The sequence below is a fragment of the Geospiza fortis genome, unplaced genomic scaffold, assembly GCF_000277835.1.
Source record: "Geospiza fortis unplaced genomic scaffold, GeoFor_1.0 scaffold27, whole genome shotgun sequence".
Classification (NCBI taxonomy): domain Eukaryota; kingdom Metazoa; phylum Chordata; class Aves; order Passeriformes; family Thraupidae; genus Geospiza; species Geospiza fortis.
Window position 1 is genome coordinate 5,954,157 of NW_005054329.1, and position 19,178 is coordinate 5,973,334.

General features: G+C 45.5%; 1 protein-coding gene across 1 annotated transcript in view; it reads right to left on the reverse strand.

Moving 5' to 3' along the window:
* The window catches only part of FAM102A (family with sequence similarity 102 member A), a 35,416-nt gene extending 17,251 nt beyond the window's left edge, over window positions 1-18,165 (reverse strand). The window contains exon 1 of the mRNA XM_005421326.2: window positions 17,515-18,165. Coding sequence (XP_005421383.1) covers window positions 17,515-17,660 — 146 coding nt within the window. The 5' untranslated portion in view covers window positions 17,661-18,165. The remainder of the gene's footprint in view (window positions 1-17,514) is intronic.
* Between the last annotated feature and the right edge of the window lie 1,013 nt (window positions 18,166-19,178).

Genomic DNA, 19,178 nt, shown 5'->3' on the forward strand with positions numbered 1-19,178 from the left:
CTTGGCCCTCAGCCAGTCCTGTTCTCAAAGTGATGAGCCCAGGGGAGGAAGGGAAGGCACTGACAGCTGTGAGCAAGCAAGTCTGACTCTTATCTCTCCTCCTAGCACAGGACAAAGGTGCAAGGGCAGCTGATAAACTGTTTGCTTTAGCAGGGAAAGGGAGGCTTCCCACCATCTGACCCAGGCCAAAGGGACTGGTGGCAAAGGGGAGAGTGATCAGCCTTGGTAGTGTCTCCACTCTTCCTGGGAAGGAAGGGGAAGAAGCTGTAGCTCACATTCCATTAGGGCAACCTCGAGGTGAGCCCAAGGGGACAGATCCAGGGACTCAATCCTGAGCCAGGAGGTCCCTGCTGGTCCTACAAGACATTCTGTGGGACCAAATGTGCCAACCAAGGGAGACACAGAGAACAGAAAAGGAGTAACTGACAAAAACCTGAAATCTGTAATCCTCTGTAATGCAGATAAAGGCTGATCATCCCCGTTTAAAACAAGAGAAGACAGAAGGCAACAATTCCTTCAAGGTAGAGAACTTAAATCCCTTCCAGACAGAATTCAGGCTCTCTATTGAAGTCAGTAAAAAGTGAGACATCTAAGTGCCAAAAATACCTTTGAATCTGGGATTATTAATTCAAGATGAGATCTGGTTCTCATTACTTCATTCAACTCACCCCAGCTCTCTCAGACTGGAGGAAGAAACACATCCAGAGGGATTAAAAAGGTTTTGTCTGTAATAAAATATGCACCATGCCAGCCAAATTAGGCATGTTACACTTCAAATATGGGTGCCTTAAACCAGCCTCAATAATAAGCATCTTAAATGGCCTAAAGGAAGGAAAAACTCAAGATACAGATGAGAAAAGGTATGCAACAGAATGGAAAACCACCTGTGAACACAAGGCAGGTACAGGGGGATGCAGGAAACACTGAATATTTTAACAGCATTAGTCACCTTTGGAAAGGAACTGCTATTTTCTAGAAAGCAAGGCTAAAGCTAAAGCTACCACTGACACCAGAGCTCCAAGGCAATGCTGGAAGGCAGCTACAAGTGAAAGCTGTTCAGGCAGCCAGCAGCACACTGGAGCACACCTTGTTCCCAACCCTGATCAGAGCTCTAACTCCTGCCAGACAAGAGCATTCATGGGATGCTCCCTCCAGCTCCCAGAGCCCATGCCTGGCTCCACAGCTGCAGGATCCTCAGTGGGATCAAGAGCTGCTGCTCCAGCATGTGAGTTGAGTTTCCTTACTCAGGAGTTCTTACTCCTTTTACAATGCAGCCATGATTAAGCATCTGCTGGATGCTGCTAAGTCCAATGAAAGCTAATTACTTCCAAACGTGGTAAAAAGTACTGATTAGCGATCCAGAGCTCCATAGCTAATTTGCCTTTAGCCTAAGCTCCTCTAACAGACATTCTGCTTCTTATTAAGGATGTACATTGGCTTTCCAGAACTGCTGTAGATACCACACAGTGCAAGGGATTAGGAAAAGGATTTGGGGGTGTTATGTTACCCACAGCACTGTGATCATGAACCTCAGCTGCAGGTGCACACACAGCTTAGGGGTTTTGTGCCTTTGGAACAGTCTGCACATGGCAAGAAGGAGTTTATAAGACAAAATCCAGAGCTGCTTTGCAGTTCACAATCATTCAATAATGAATTTCAACCTTTTTTGGGTTTTTATTTTAAAGGGTGGGGGCTGGGTCTGTATCCTTAGACAAACAAGCAACAGCTCTATTGTTTCAAACTGAACTCTAAAAAATTAGTTCCACATTTCCAGAAGATGGCATGTGGAGAAGCAATGGGCTTTGCCTATCCACCTCCCTTCAAGTTAGGCTGGTAATTAGAGAACACTAAAAAAGGGACAAAAAAAAAAAGGAGAACTCAGATGATGAGCAGTTTTGTATATAGCCCAGGAATATTCTCTGATGTACAATTATGAACCATCATACAGAAACAAAAAAAAACACCCAAGAAGCATGGTGAGGGCTGCACTGAGAGTTTTCTTTCATCCTAATCACAAGGCAACTAAAAGTAAAGCAGAAATGAACAGCTTAAAACCAGAAGTGTCTAATTTTAAGTTTCACTCTGTATTTGGAGAACCAGAAATAGTTCACACCAATGCCAGGTCTAGGTGCCAATTCAACACGTCTTCAGAAGTTTTATTTTAAAAAAGCTGTCTGTATAATTTTGCAAAAAGAGTCCCAGAAGGTTGAATCCCTGCCAAACTAAGCTATGCCCTCTTCTGACTTCAGACTTATTCAAAGCTGTGTAATTACTCTTTCCAGACCTAAATATACCTCCTCAGAATAAACCAGTGCAATCCTGTGGCAGCTTTTGTGAAAAGCAGAGTTCTGGAAAGAGCTTTGTGAGGTTTTCTAATCCTGGAGCTGCTCATCTACCTCCAGCTCAAGGAAAAGCTTTTTGCATCCCTCGTTCTACCTCTCAAGAGAAGACACACCAGGAAAAGAGCAGCTGGAAGATGCTTCACCATAGCATGGTGAGGATTCAAGTGATGGGAATGATGCCCAGCAGGGACCCACTGCTCTATGTGATTTTGGAGAGGCAGCAGTGAACTCAGAGGAGCCTCCAAGGCCACTCTGGGTTGAGATCTCACACACAGCTCTGGAGACAGGCAGAAAATCACACAAGAAACAGACTTTAAAGAAGAGATGTTTCCTAGCTGTGGTGTAAGTGCCATGGACAGACCAGCACTGTCACAGAAAGCTACAAGGCTCACTCTGAATTCAAGCTGGTAAAGCAAACACTGCTAGAAAAAGGCCACATATACAACCCATGCTATCTTGGGCTACACTGTGAACCTCTCTCCCACATGAAAACCAGCTAATGAAACACTAGAGCAGAGATTAAAACTTCTATTTACAGACTCAGAGCTGAGCTGTGGGTATCAACCTTCCAACACACCACCCCCTGAAACACTTTTGCCTTGCTGAAGCATTTAGAAAAAAGGATGTTTCACTCTTGCTTTATGGCAGTTGTCACACATCAGACAGTGTCATAAAAAGGCCAGAGCCTTACTGAAAGGGCTGCAGCAACAAAAAATAGCTTTTAATGTCAAACATTTCACTAGAGCAATGTGTCTCAGTCTGATGTTTCATGCATGGGGCAAATGTGGGAAAACCTCAGGCTAAATGGGACAGTAGAGATAAGCACACACAAAGAGCTTCTTATTCAGATTTACTCCTCCTCCTTACACAGAGGGGAAGGGTAAGCTTTCCTGTTTCTGATGCTCAGTCCACATGCTCACTGTCCTCCTTCTGAGATGTGGATCTGTGTCAGAGCCTTCAAGCAGAACTAATCCCCCTCTCAGCAGACCTAGTGCTCTGCACCCTCCTCCCTGGTTCACCACTGCAGCAGGAACAGCAGCATCTTATCTGATAAGGCACAGGAGAGATAATACCATTTTAAAGAGGCTGCCAAGCCAACTCCCTGCTCAGATTCTTTTAAGTGCAGTGAAAAACAGCCCTTCAAGGGGCCCTGACACACACCAGCAGTGTGTCTTTTGGGGAGTAAGGGAACACAATCCCTGCAATGCAGGTACAATCCCCTCAATCACAGAGAAACAAAATATCACGTTATTTCAACAGATTGCACCTGAAAGGCATCTTCTACACCATTCCTTTACAGAGCTCTGCTTTCATCTGCAGAGACACAGTTAAAACAGTCCCATCTAATCCCCAGCCCTTCCAAAGGCTGAATTAGAGCAGAATCACTGACACTCCCATAGCTTGGAAAAGCCTGGAACAATCCTGCATTTTGCTCCAGAGAAGACAGTTACTATTTTAACCAGGTTACCTAGTGCAAAGCTGTAGGAAAGACCTTGAGTAACTGCAAGAAAAAAATCCCTGAAAAGCCTGTTTTGAAACTGACTTTCTAGGATGTTCAGGAACCAGAACACCCCGTTGTTCACAGCATACCAAAATATATCCCATCCTACAAACGGTGCCTAATCACTGCCTATAAAACACAGGAATTACAAAAGTGGGTGAACATACATATGTAATACAAAGCAAGCCCTCATTTAGCCATTAGCTGGTTTAGAGTTACAATTCAGAACCTGCAGGTATCTCCAAATAAAGGGCTTAGGACAGGGCACTTCACAGCAGTACAGATGTTATTAAAGAAAAATGCAGCTCTGAGGCTTTGCCATCCTGATGCCTGGCAAGGAAAAGGAGAGGGATGCACAGTGAGCAGGATGCACTGTGGGAACCACAGGAACAGGTCACATCAGTGAAGCTCAGGGCTGCCAGCATCTGCTCAATTTTGCTGTCAAGCACAGGTAGGGAAGCAGAAGCAAACACAGTGTAGCAATAGGTGCTGGGAAACTCAGTGGGAACACATCCCAGGAAAACTGAGAAGTGACACACCATATCCCTTGGGGAACATCATTAAAACCAGCTGGATACACAATGTATGCAATCCTAGTTTAACCTGGAGGCTGACATAGGCCTTACAAGTTTACACAGAGGGATTTTTGCCTTCCCTGAGCAGAAGCAGTGCAAAGGCTGCAGGGAACTCCCAACAATAAAGTCACTCTGCTGTGCCTGAGCTTACATCACTGGCCAGAACAACTGCCAGCCCAAGGAGCTGGACGTCTCCCCCTCTGCAAACAACCCTGTATTCTCCAGCTGACAAGTGCTGGTTGTTGTTCAGTAGACATGAGCAGTTATGATGGAAAAATGGCTCAGAGACAGATGATGCAGACTGTGTTACTGAGAGAACTGAGCAAGCCTTTGTCATTTGAAACAAGTCTTATTTGGATGTTTCACTGCAAGTGTTTTAAACAAGGGATCAGCAGTAAGGTCACTGCATCTACCAAGCTACTCACAAAATTAACTTTTGAACTCCCAGCAAACCCATTCCAACGGCCCACAGTGAAGAAGAACACCTCATCTCCCTTGTGGCATCAGCTTATATTTATTCAGTTCTTCACTGGCACCAGAGCAGTGATATGTAAAGGCTCCTAAATGCTAAACATGTACACCAATGCTTTTAGAATGAGCCAATCACACAACCCAGCGTATTTGAGGGAGAACAAGGCAAGCTCCAAAGCTTCTGCAGGGCTTCACCTGCTGTCTCCCAGCAGGAGATGGCCATACATCCACTCCTGCTGCTCACTGGCAGCTGGGGAGGAGTGAACAGGGAAGGAAGAGTAGGGGAAAGTCAGCTCAGGAAACCAGATCCCACTGATGCAGTTAAGAGCACAGGCTGCCTAATCCCTACTTGACTGGACATGAGACAAATACAGGAAAAAGGATTAATGGCAAGTGTACAGGAAAAAAAAAAAGCTAATGGAAGAAACTCCAGCCACAACTGAGAAACCAAGCTAAGGAACAGTCAAGGCAGCTTCACTGGGGGACAGGGGATGATGATGACAGCACTGAGTATGTGAAAGGCAGCTGAGGAAAGAACTGGAGCAAAACCAATAAGGCAAGCATGAAATAAAAACAGTATTCAAAGAATGATTTAGATATCATCCTTAGGAGTAAGCTGGTATCTAGCAGGCAAGGGATTGACTTTTGATGGCTTTAACTTTATTTCCAGAAAAAGCCTATTTCTGTAAAGTACATCTTTGGAACTGTGCGTATCAGTTCCCTCCAAGGCAGTGATCAATCTTGATGAAGCTCCACCACCACAAGCCAGGGAGTGATAATGCTTCCTGGAGAATGGGAGTGGCAGTCAGTCAGTCACCAGAACAAAACCCTCCAGCATCAGCATCCCTGGTTGTGTATTAACAGCTTCCTTGGAAATAATTCAGTTATGTCTGCACTCCAGTCACATGAACCCAGCCATGTGTCTTTTGGAAGTGACAGACATGAAATGCTGCACCTCATGCACAATGTCCCACAGGCAAGAGCTTTCCAGGGCAGTGCATCCCAGGTACTCCAGAGCACTGCACTAGGTAGCCAGGCTCTCCAGTACATTCAGGGCTTCTCAAACCACTGGGAGTTATCCTAGAAGAAATATTTCCAACCACTTCTTGTATCTAAATCTTATAACTATTAAGGTCCCCCTAATATGAATTATGTTAAAAATACTATAAGAAATGAAACAATGCAGGTTATTAAAAAAATCACATGCACCTGGTGACCAAGTGCTACAGGAAAAGCTGCATAAGGAAACAAAAATTGTGCCAAATGGAGAAAGTAAGTCACAGAAAAATGACCCTTTAGAACTTAAGTTATAGAACAAGTCAGATAAGTTTTGGAAGGGTAAGCAAGGGTGGAGCACGGAGAAGGCATGGAGAAATAATTCTAACAGACTTGGCTGCAAGCAGCAAGGGATGGGTACATGACACTTTAAAGATGGGACATGCCCAGCAGAGCCACTCTGCTTTGAGGTATTTGTAATTTACATTCTGTCATCTGGAAGCAAAGAAGAAAAGCTGGACATCAGGAAAACAAATCCAAGAAGGGAGTGTAACAGTAAATGCTATGCAATCTATTGTTACACACTGTGCTAAGGCAGACCAACCCAAAGCAACAAATATCCAAGGACTTCTTGCCACATCCACAGAGCACGAGCTCTTCCTGGTCTGAGGCCAGGGATGTGTGCCAGGAGCAAAAACATCACAAGCAAAGAACTACCAAAGTCCTAAGTGTAAAGAAAGGAATAACTGGATAGATGAGTCAGTTACTAAAGCACAAGTCTGTAATAACGTGCGTATTGAACGCTGAAAGACGCATTTGCTTTTTTTGAACTCTCATCATGCACTGAGTCACCCCACAACTCCTACTTCCATTGTTCTGATAGACTCTGTCGGAGCTGGGTTAGCCAAGAATGAGCCATGTGCCAAGCCCACCACCAGTGCTTTCCTCCCATAAGCAAATCGACAAGGATTTAAATTTCAGAAGAAACCAGAGCAGGTCTGCCCAGGTCAGCCACCAGCTCCACACTCAGGGTTTTGTGTGCCAGTGGTCCCAGCCTGGCTCATATGTGTTGCTCTTCTTGCTTTGTGCTACCTTGCAGCTCACACGCACCACACTCTGAAAAACTTGTCTAACTCTGGGCCTAAATACCTCTTAGATCTCATATTCCACAACTACAACCACTGAACAATCAAATGTGCAAAAAACAGGCATGAGGGCAACTTAACTAAGTTACCTCTTATGAACTCTAACCTATGCCTCCTGTCCAGCCAGCTAGACTCAGAGGGCCATGAAAAAAACCAAGCTGAGAGAATTCCCTGTTCCTGGGGGGTGGAAGGCACAGAAGGAGGGGTGTTCAGGCTCATTACCAACAACTATACAGTAAGTTCCACAAAATTTAAAATAGGGTGAAGAAAATCTTCCAGGGCCTGTTGGCCCTTTGGACAAATCACAATACAAATTTCCCCTTTGGTTCTAACAGATTGAGGACCTAAAGTTTCAGAAGGTCCCAAACACTTCAGAAAAACTCTGAAGCTTGCTCTGTACAGATGCTTACAAGATTAAGGTAGAATACAGTAAATTTCTGAGCCAGTATGTGTTTCTGTATCACAGCGTGGCTTTTCTCGAAAGCCTTTTCACTTTTGGCAGAGCACAGATGTAAAATGAAGATTCGCCGATTATCCATTGCTGGTGTATATTTATAAACTTTCTTCATCCCCTAAGTGTTAGCTGTCATTCTGACAGATTCCAGATTTGGATTTTGCTGACTAAATTTAAACTCCCAGTGAAGAAAGACAGCAATGTAAACTCCACCAAGGAGAACTCTGATAATGTGTCCACCTCACAGGGCACAAGACATGGCTACAAGTCTGTACTGCAAGAAAGCCAGCTTCGAACACAAGATGTTCTTATGAATAAAAAGCTACTTATAAAGAAAAAAGCTACCTTTCAAAACCAAAAAAAATCAACACTTGCCCCAAAATATGAGAAAAATCCAGACATGGGTCAATTCAATAGGCCAAGGCTTTGCTGGGATAGTAAAGCTGGCAAATGAAAACTCAGAGGGAATCAACACAAGACTAGGAACAGCATCACTAACACAAGTGATGCGCAGACACAAATGTTTTTGCCTCTAAGGCAGGTTTAGGGCACGTGAAGACGTAATGAAGCCAGAATAGTTAAGTGACTTTTTTTGCCAATATCAACCCTACTTCAGCTGGGAGAGTTTGCCAACATAGCTGTAGCAGAGAGGTCTTTATAGTGCAAATTAACCTGCACATGAGGCCAAGTTCATTTCTGGAATAATTTCATTAATACCGTATGATGTAACATCACTGCAATTTGGCTCGAACATGCTGAAGAGTCTTTCAGTAAATAAGCTGCCTCAAGTCAACCCTGTGCTAAAAGTAGGTTTAGTTACCCAAGAGGTAACACCCAACCATGCTCAGACGTGTTTCCCTATGAGTCATTTCTATAGAGTACACATTTACTCAAAACAAATACAATAGCCCAGGAAAAGGGCTTTATATATTAACAGCAACTTTTTCATTCCAGGATCAACACAGGTGTTTTGGGATGGCTCCTTTATAGAGGCACCATTCAGCAGTACAAACCAGGTGACTGGTTTTATGGACAAGGTTCAAACATGTTTTTCCTGAACTTCTGTCCCCTCCATCAATATCTATCACTGCTGGTGTTTATCAGCAAAAAGGCCACTCAGCAGGAGAGGTTTGCAAATGAGAAGAGGCTGCTGAGCAAAGCTTGTTGACCCCTGACTCAACACTGTACTAGTGGGGATGGGCTGGGACTCCTAACTCAGCCTCTCCCAACTCTCCCTTCCCTTCTGCCCCAGTTTCAGTATCAGAGCCAGCAAGAGGGGAGATAAAAGGGTCTGAGACATAGCAACTAGAGCTGATTTTTCTCCTCTGGGGCCAGAGCTGCAGACAAACACAGTTCTCTAAGAACAACCAATATCTCATGGTACCACTTGTCCTATTGAGAGAAAGGTAGTTTCATAATTTATATCTTGTTTAAAAGCAGAATCTGAGAGAAGCCAGAGCTGCAGAAAAACACAGTTCTCCAAGAATGACCAATATCTCATGGTGCTATTGTCCTAATGAGAGAAAGGTAGTCTCATAAATTACATCTTGTTTAAAAGCAGAATCTGAGAGAGCTCTGCATTTAGTGCCAGCAGCAAGTGCTGGTTAAGGCCTTGGGAGATGTGACTACAGGATCTCACTGCAGGAGCAAGTTTCTGAGGATCAGCAAGGCTTTGCCTCCTCTGTGGCTGTCACTACAAGCTGTATTCAGACAGCTCCCTTGAGTCTGTCCTGCTGAGAGCAAATGACATTGGAGATGTACTGCATCACTTCTGGAGGGAAAACAACAGGTTTGTTTTGAGAGAACAGATGCACTTGCACTTACAGCAGGAAAAGTCATCACTATAAACCTACATCAGAAATGGACATTAAAGAGAGCAGGAGCCACAGTATCATCAGCTACTCCCTATCCAGCACAAAAAGGGTGTTCAACAAAGCAGAAAGGCAGCAAAGCACAGCAACAGTTGTAGGAAATACACTCCTCCACAGCACAGTTTTCCTTGCAGCAAAGAGCACTGCGGGCTACTGAAGTACAAACGAACAGCACTGTGCTTGAAAGAATTTGACATTTACACAGATGCAATATCCTGGTGTTACCAGAACAGGCCACTGACAGAAGCCAGGGAAAGCTTTCCTGCAGAGGGGTTACTGCATAATTAATCTGTAACACAGGCAAGCAGACTACCTCTGCTCAGCCTTGCTGCTTAGTGTGGAAGCAGGAGGCTGCTCTAGCCAGGGCTGACTGGTTACAGCAAGGCTGCCTAAGAGCAAATGGCATTGCTTCATCTCAAAGCAATGGAGCATTAACAGCTCTGGAAAAACTGCTGAATTATAAATATCCTACAGGCCTCCCTCACATTCTCTGACATGCAGGCACAGCCTAAGCAAGGATGGGAAGAATGGGAGCTAGCAGGGGAAATAGGCATGATGGAAACACAACTAAACTGGAAACCCTCTCCTCAACCTACACAGATGCAAACAAAAACCCACTGAACACCATGATGCCATACCCACCTCACCTTTCCTGTCTCAAGCATAGGTGAAGCCTCAAAGTCTGATACAATGCAAGGTGAAAAAAAAAAATCCCTATGCCAGGTTTTTTTTTTCCAGAGAAGTGCTTCCTTCCTCCTCTCCTGGCCATCTGCATTTTTATTTTGATGATCAATATTATCCCTTAAAGACTGGAAACAGAAGTGACCAGACAGAGAACAAGAGAACCCAACCACATGACCTCTGTAGGTCTCCAAAGCTGCATTGCTAATTAGTGCTGCAGCTTTCTAGCCCTTCCAGGACAGTAAATCCACATACTCTCTTCCTTCCTCCCATGTAAGCACTGACAGTGCTTTCAGCTGAACAGACAGAGTTCATTTCTTATTTAAAGTACAGCATACAGCAGTAAAGGTATTTTTAGCTTCATCCTATCTCCTACTACAACATGGGACCTCCTTCAAGGCCTCCTCCCACCAATGAGGTAGGATAAACCCAGCCAAAGGAAAGGCATAATCCTGCTCTCCTGCCAGCTCAGCTACTCGCTATCCGCAGGGAGTGTGGCCCCTACATAATGCCACTGCTTATGTAGAACATCCTGTCTCTTCCACACCTCCCTCCTCCCAACCCTTTAGTCTTCATGTGCTTCCTCTTCATTGTCTTCCTCATCCCCATAACTCCACCCCAGCTCCTTGGCCTTATCCACTGAGCTACAGGGGTGACCCATGTGAAGCACGTGACAATGACATCCACGACAATCAGCAATTTCAAATCATGCACAACAATTCCCTTTCTCGCTCATCAGATTAAAAATACACCAAACAAGAAGGCTGTTTATGCAGTGAACACTGGCACAACTGTTTGTCTAGTGGGAAGTGCCTTTCAAACCCAGGCACTAAAATGAGATGCTGAGTCCCACTGTATGGTACCAGAGGGATGGTGATGCCAAGTCCGCAGTTACAACAGCGACGTGCATCGTGTCTCCCAGCAAGTGCACTTGGCACAATATGAATAAACTGCAAGAGGAAAAAAATAAAGTGTCTCACGCTGCAGGGCAAGCAGCTGGTACTGAGGTGGGCTGACACATCCTGAAATAACACCTGAAATGATCACCTTTACAGCATGGATTACTGACACGCGTTCACAGGATGCTAAAGAAGAAACGTGCACATCCAAATGTTGGCCCAGGGAATTTCTAAAGGCTTCTGGTTATTAAACAATAACCCAGCTACGAAATAATTTCTGATCCATTTCAGAGTAGGCTGCAAGCAAGTGAAGAGCTGGCAGCCCACAGAGGATGCAGAACATATCCTGTTTGAAGAAGGGAGGTCACACACAGAGCCACATCCGCCTGTCCTCGCACGGATGAGGCCTCACAGAGCCACACACACAGGTGGATGCTGCAGAGTTCACCATCCCACACTGCCAGGCCTGAAGTGAGGGAGGTTTGTGATCTGAGAAGACACTGGCCTCTTTCCTGAAACACTACCAGATGTAGTTTCCTGCAATAAAATAATAATAAGAAATAAATCTGTACCTGCCTCATTTATCTAGAGACTGGTAACAGAACAACTTGCCACTGGCAACTTATGGCCTATTAAAATACCAACTGCTGTGCAGAGAGACCACAGGCTGCCCAAGGCATGCATGAATTCCTCAGAAATTCAGCTACAAAGCTAGAGTCAACACTAATGGCAGCTCAAGAGCAGAAAGAATAAAGAGACTGAAAGCCCTTTAGGTCTTTCCCTGTATTTCAGGAAAAAAAATTACATGTCTTAAAGAAACAGGGCCACTCTCACCTACCTACCCTGATTCTCAGCCAGAACTGATGGTACTGTCACCCTGCAAATTAAGTGGGCCACAGAGCCCTGGTTTCCCAGTAGAACATTAATTTTCAGTGAGTAATTTTTCTGAGCCAAGGGCTGCTTAAGTCACACAGATAAGGCTGTTGCTAAGAGTCAGCTGTCAAAGCAATGCCAGCTCAGAGCTGGCGCTGAGGGGGAAGTTTGAAAGCCGCCTGTATCTGACCGTATTTACTGATGCTGTACACACAGCGTATCGCTTACAGCGCCTCACATCACAGCTTCTGGTCAGCAGAGCAGCCTCTGCCTGAGCCACAGCAGCCAGGACAGAGCCAGCCCATGAACAGAGACTGTTCTTTACCCAACAGGATACAGCCCCCGTGGCAGGAAGGTTTAAAGTAATTCTGCCAGTCTTGTGACAGGCTTCGATGTGGTGACCGGTGACAGGAAGAGGCAAGTACAGCCCAAAGCATCTGTCACACCCTGCAGGTGTAGCAGCCAGAGGCCAGAAAAGGTGACAGAAATGCTTTGCAAACTCAAAACACAACTTAAGATGGTTTGTGCCGAGGATCTTGCGGTGCTTCATCACTTCTGCAATTTTATCAACACGCTCAACTTGTGAGAGGTTAAACCTCATTCACTGCTTCTGCTCTCACAACTTGCACCTACATTTAGCTGCACTCCTGGAATGAACCCCCTTTTTGTCATCTTTGCTGTCTAGTTTCTCTGTATTTGTTTCTGAATGCAAGGCACTGCAGGCACTATTCTTAAATATTATCTTGAAATAGGTCACGTTTATTGCAAATCACTTCGAGAGGCTGTATTCAAATCACTTCTCCATTAACACTCCCAGTCTATTCCTGAGGTTCTGCCAGGAAGGAAGGATGTTATGTGAAGCTGCTCTGGAACATGAAAACTAAGTCTATTGATCTGTATAATAGGAGTATTTGTACATGTAGGGAAGGTCTGCATTTCCAGACGCATTTGCAACAAAAGTACTTTTAAAATACGTTAACATACCCCGTGCTCTAGCAGAGGATAGAGCCAAGCACATACTGTTCTAAAATATGGAACTGGGAGAATGGTTTGAAGTCACAATCAAGTTCCTTGCCCTACTAAACCATGACAATCCCACTGGAATCAAAAGGCAGCACTCTGCAAGTGATCCCCTTTTCACTACAGCCAGTTTTCTTCCCTCTTGGGGACTCTAGAAGAAACTATTTAGCTACCTAACCTTTGCTTTTTAAGGCAGAGAGTAGTCAAGATTCAGATCTCAACCAGGCTGAACCAGTCTTTCAGTCTCTGATTAAACAAACAGCTAACGATTTTCCAGTCTGAAAAAGCTAAACACGGTCAGCTTAATTACCTGAAGTGTCAGGCACAATGACTATTCATGTAAAGACAGTGAAGTAGTTGATTTCTAACTCCCACCATCAAGAGCTGCATTCTGGAGGTGGCACAACTTGCACCTCCCTTCACAAAATGTTTTGAATCGCCAGCCCTGTATTAGCAGGGCAATGTTTTGCTCCTTTTTTTATGTCCTACAGTAGTGAATAAGTTCTGTTTATCACTGAGGCATTACGATGCTTTTTATCCCACCAGCTGCCAAAGGCAAGCAGCTTCAGCTCATTTGTGCCTACACGATGATGACAGAGGCACACTTACACAAAAGCTGACCTCAGTGCACAGGGAGCTGTCAATGTGAGCTGCCTTCCCAAATATCAGTGTTTCTCTGGTATTCTGGATGAAGCTTTACATCCCCAAAAAATAAATCAAGTACGCAGTGCAGGAAGTGGCCTTTCATTGCAACTCAAAAACTGCAAGGATAAGAACATTGTGGGTTCAGGCTGCAGCATTGATACACTTGGAGGTCAGACCACCCCAACAGGGTCAGGTCTTCCCAGATCCAGCCCACATGCAAACAGGGCAGGGCTGCAGAGACAAGCGACATTCATTGTTTCAAACTGCTGCAATGAGTGCCAGGATCAGAAAACCAAGCTGAAATGCTGCAGATGCTTGGAAAAGCATGGTCTCAAAAAATATACAGTGTAAGGTGCCTTCAGAAGACAACGAGGAAGGTGGGAAATGCCTTCAAAGCTGTTCAACTCATGCAAAACAGTCTTTCCCCTAGAGTCAGACAGGGGTTTTCAGAGTGCAATCCCTTCCTTCAAATCCAGAAATACCAGAGTGAAACTGCTGGCAGGCTAACAGAACAATGTAGGATGAGGTGTCAGGAGTCTGTGGATAGCACCTGGCTTTCCACTTCCTTCACGCTGTGTGCCAGCAACGCTCGCTGCCAGCACAGAGCCAGAAATCACTCAGCACCAAGCAAAGAGCAACTGGCTGTCACTCAACATGAACTGTAAGCAGAGAGGGGGAATTTAATTGAGTCTTCCTCTTCTGGGATACCCAAAGATGTACATGAACTTACCACATCAGCCTGTAGCTTTAGGCACTCATTTGGACACTCAGGCTCGTGTCTGTGCTGATCCATGGATGGGATACTGCCTGATGAATTTATTGTCTCATCTCTCTAGGAACAAAGCTGCACCACCCCCCAGAAAGCTTCAGACTGGTACAAAATGCAGCCGCCCACCTGCTCCACAAAAACGGTTGCCATGAATACATCCCTACTTCTCTGTGCCTGCTATTTTTAAACATACTTGGGAGGCAACTGAATTCACTGGTGGTTGTGCTATTTAAGTATCTGGATTAAAAATATTCAAGGAATATATTGGTACTTCTCAATATATTGGGAAATACAGCATCTGCCTGGTCTACACCTGGCTCAGATGTCTTTTCAGATGCCCAACTTCTGTAATCCAACTGCAAGGTGATAAAGCATCTATTGTGTCTGTAAGTTTAACAAAGAGCACTGTAAAGTGAAACCTGTGAGTTTTATCCCTCAGAAGCCCCAGAACAGCCTAAGGAAACTTTACAAAGGGAGAGGAAAGGACAAGCCAAAAGATATTTACAGCTGAAACTTTAGTCATTAAAATACCATAGTTTAATGCAAGGCCTGAGCATAGGAAGACTGGAAATAAGAGTACCTGCCTGCAAGAAAATAACAATTTAAAAAAACCCAAACAAACCAGAAAACCCAGGAGAGGCAGATCCCTAAAGCTGAATGTGCTGACAGGACCTGAACCTTTCCCAAACATCCTTGAATTCCTAAGAGCATTTAGTCTTAACACATTTCAGACAGGTTCCCCTCCAGGCAGAGGAGTGAGCAGTCTGGGAAGGGGGTCCCAGCCCGGTGTGTGTCCCACCAGAGCCAGAGCACCAGGCTGTGGCAGCCCTGAGTGCAACCCAGGCTGAGCTGGACGTGGGACCAGGACAAGCTGATGGGAGCCAGCAGGGCAGGCTGCTCCTTCTGCCTTGTCCCCAGGTCAAAATGATCCCAGTGTCACCTGGAACTCATTGGGAATTTCATATTCCCACCTCCCGCCACAGACAGGCATGAGGTGTCAAGTAAGCTTATTGTAAATAACCTGAAAAATCTGTCTCTGGAGGCTCCTGTATAACACTCCTCTTTCCACAGACAACTACAAAAACTGATTTAATGTTTCCTGTGAAGAGTTCCTATACCTACTTCTAACCTCGTTTACAGACTCCAGGTGACAGGGGACACATTATTCAGATCAGTTCTCTGAAAGCTCATGGTCATGAAGAGCTACAGCTCAGCTCAATCACAGCCACAGACCTCCAAATAGCCCAGATCACAGAAGCCCAAATAGATTGCAGAGCAAACACCAGATTTTGGACACAAGCAGCTCACAAGAGATTACCTGCCAGACATTACAACCTCAAACCCAATCAGTTTTGGAAATGGGTGATTTCAGAGAAACAACCAATCATAGATTCTAAACAACTCACAGATTTCTAACAGAACACATATACAGCATCTCCTTTCCTTTAACCTTTCCCAGTGAGTATCAAAAAGGTGACAGAAATGAAGAGAGGAGCACAGAGCAAAGCCAAGGCATGATCTGGGAGCCTCTCCACACAGTAACTCTTCTGGAAATTCATCCCTCCTGAAGTTTCTCTAACTGCAACAGGGAAAAATATTTGGAAAAGGTCAAATGACTCAATACCACTGGGACCCATAACTTTTCAAGCAGGAACAGGTTTCCATGTGCTTTCAGTTAGAGCACAGACAGGTTGGAAAGGCGGGAAACCCCCCAGCCCTCTTTGCCTTTGCTCGTTTCAGAGCTCTGTATGTGTTTGGTTTTGAATTACAGTTGATTTTGCTGCTGGAACACATCTGCAACGCTGAGCGAACTACTGAACCCCAGCCAGCTCAGCAAGCAACCCACACGGCTAGCAGCACCAGCAAACCCCAGGGATGGCTCCCAGAAGCTGCTTTCAGGGACAACAAAGAGAGGGAGATGGACATTTCCCTGCACAGCTTTTCCTGAGACACCCTCCCGCACCACTTATTCCAGGAAGTGGAAGGGTTAATTTCTTTCCAAGTTCACATACTGTTTGAATTCCTTAGATAAACTGCTTCCACCAAACCCAAGGATCTAGCCCCAGGGGAGAACACGAAGGAAAAGCTCTTTTGATAGATTTTCTTCAAAAGAGAAATTAATTCAAAGTCCATTTCTGGAGGTGTTCCACACCCTCGGCTTCTATGGACTTCAGATGAGGTTGCATGGTGCCTCTGGAAAAAAAAAACCCAAGCTTTGAGCACTGTCCTAACACTTCTGTTTGCAAGACAAATGTTTTATGCTTGCCCAATAAAATCTCCTCTCCTGAAATGAGAAAACTCAATACACAGTACTACAAAGAGGAAAACCAGACCCAACCAGGCTTTAGTCCTGGGATAAAGCAGTTAACAGCTAGCACAAAGTAATCCTGTGCCTTTAAAACTGAGCAGTCACTCAGGAAAGTAAAAAAACAAGTTTTGAAAGCCACTGAGGGCTTCCTTCATATTTTGAAGCAGAAAGCAAGTCTGGGCTGTTATGGAATTTGTGTTTGCATACTGTTCGTGATAATCTGTGTGCATAGTTGGAAACAAAGCAAGTTTTTATTAGCAATTAGTAACAAGAGTGGGGACAGACCTGCCTGAAGGAGGCAGAGAAATGCCAATAGAGGATGGCAGAACCTTATAATATGTGTAGCAGAAGATTCCAACATGACATAGAAAACACTGCTGTTCTGAAGTGGGAAATGCAATGGCATCAGTTCAAGGAGATAAACTGGGTCTTTAACATTGACAACTTTGACTGCAGGCAGCAGTTTTCCCTTGCACAGCAATTCACAATGCAAAACAAACTACTTCCACCCTTACCAAGAAGAGAAATTCAGTATCAAAGGGGAGAGCAAAGTTGGGAAGGGTTGATTTGCTTAGACATAGTTTCCTACAGAGTTGAGGTTCAAGTAAGGCATGAAGGCAATACAGAACAGGGTTTGAAACAGTGTGTGACAACTTGGGCAAGGAGGAGGGGGAGAGAGAAGAGAGGATTTAATCCCCTTGCAGAGGAGTGACCTCCCACTCCCTCCCCTCATCTCTGAAAAATTCAATCCAGCTCAAATCAGCCAACACCACCCAGGTTCAGAGCTCTCAGCTATGCACTTCCCCTGCTCTGGAGAATGATAGGGCATGTGGGGCCCGACAACAGAACTATTAAAATCCCATCAAGGGGTAAGCAAGTGGTTGCCATATGCTAAACCACTCAAGGGAAGAATAACCAGGGAAAGAAGCACAGCCAGGCAGCAAGCCTTCAGACAGGGTCTTACCTGCTAGATAAACTAGCAAAGTCTCCTCCATCTAGCAGCCTGATTTTGCAGAACAGGACCCCATTGACGAAGGGGACGGCAGTCAGCTCTTCTAGAGTAAAACTTGTCTGAAACTTGAATTTCTTCTTCTTCATCAAGAAAGCCATGGGCAAATTCAGTGTGGAAAGCTCAGGAATTCCAAACAAGATCAGGGAGAAGTGGCACACAGCACAAACAGACGAGCAGAGGAAGGGCAGTCGCTGTGGGAGCAGAAGCAGGGGTGAATTCCAGTTCAGTTACAACGAGGGCCCAGCCTCAAACGCACGGTTCTCTTCTCTTTGGTGGTCGGATCTGGCTGTGGGATCATCGCCACGGCAGGCTTCAGGTGAGCAGGAAGAGGTCAGATTAAATCTCTGCAACATCTCCAAGAGAAAAGGGAGGGAGGGAAGTTGGGTCTTAGCTCCAGACCAGCAGGAGCTGTCCCAGTTATAGGCTGCAGTGCTGTGTCTTCAGCACAGCCCCTCCTGAAAGCATCTCTTGTGAGAAGTCATCTCAAGTCCCAGGAGAGGCCTTAAGTCTTGGGGCAGCACATTCAAAGAGCTTCCAGTCTCTATCTCTTGTGCAACTCTTTGATACAGGTCTTTGGGTCAGCCTTTGGGAGGGAAATGAGTAAATTAGTTCCAGCCAGTCTTGCACTCCTCCTCCTGCTTTAAAACCTGTTTGGATAGGTAATATTCAGTCCAGACTCATTCCAGTCTGAAGAGGTATGGCCCCAATTAGCCCAGCCCCAACATCCTCTTTCCCCTTTTTGCCTAGGGCAAGCTTCACTGTCGTCATCCCCCTTGTAATTTCTGTTTTGCAAAGCAGCTAATAAAAATTTGCTCTATTTTCAGTCATCATTTAGAAGCAGTTTACAGCACTAGATCATTCTAATGTGCAGACTAACAAGAGGAAGGAAAAGCCGTCTCAAGAAATGCAAAATATGTTTCTTTCCTGCATTTCCAACCAGCCCTAAGTGTTAGCACCTGTATCTTATAAATGGAGAAAGCAGCAGAGAGGGGAAAAAAACAAGCAGCCTGCTCCAGATTACCCAGCATAACAACCGAATCAGGTCATCTGGCTGTCCAATGGCCAGGCCCACCGGGAACGCTGCCTTCCCACCGGCTCTGCACAGAGCTGTGCCCTGCACAGCTCAGATCTGGGGCTGCAGACAGCGATTTCGTTACACATTTACAAAACACCTAAACCAGGGAGGCAGGAGCTGATTAACATCTCAAAGGGACAAGGTTATGAACACCGGGCAGTAAACAATCCTCACGGACTCTAGGAGCTGCCTGCGTGGCTGGGTGCGTGGGTGGGTGATCAGAGACCCTCTCCTGCCCGGTGGCTGCAGGAGAACCCAGCTGGCTCTGCCAGGGCCCGGCCACCTCCACGGGGGCTCCGCTGTCCCGCAGACACCGCGGAGCAGACAGGGGAGACAGCTCAATGCTCCACATCACCAGCAGTACCTACGCCGGGCTGCTGCCAGCTCTCAGCCCTGGATACTGTGAGGTCACAGCCTATCCCCTAGCACTCCAGGGTCACGCACTGAATGGCATTCAGGACCCAGCTCCCTGTCCGAGCTGGGCACCGAGCTGTGCCCGGGTCGCCGCTCTCTGAGGCGGGCACCGAGCTGTGCCCGGGTC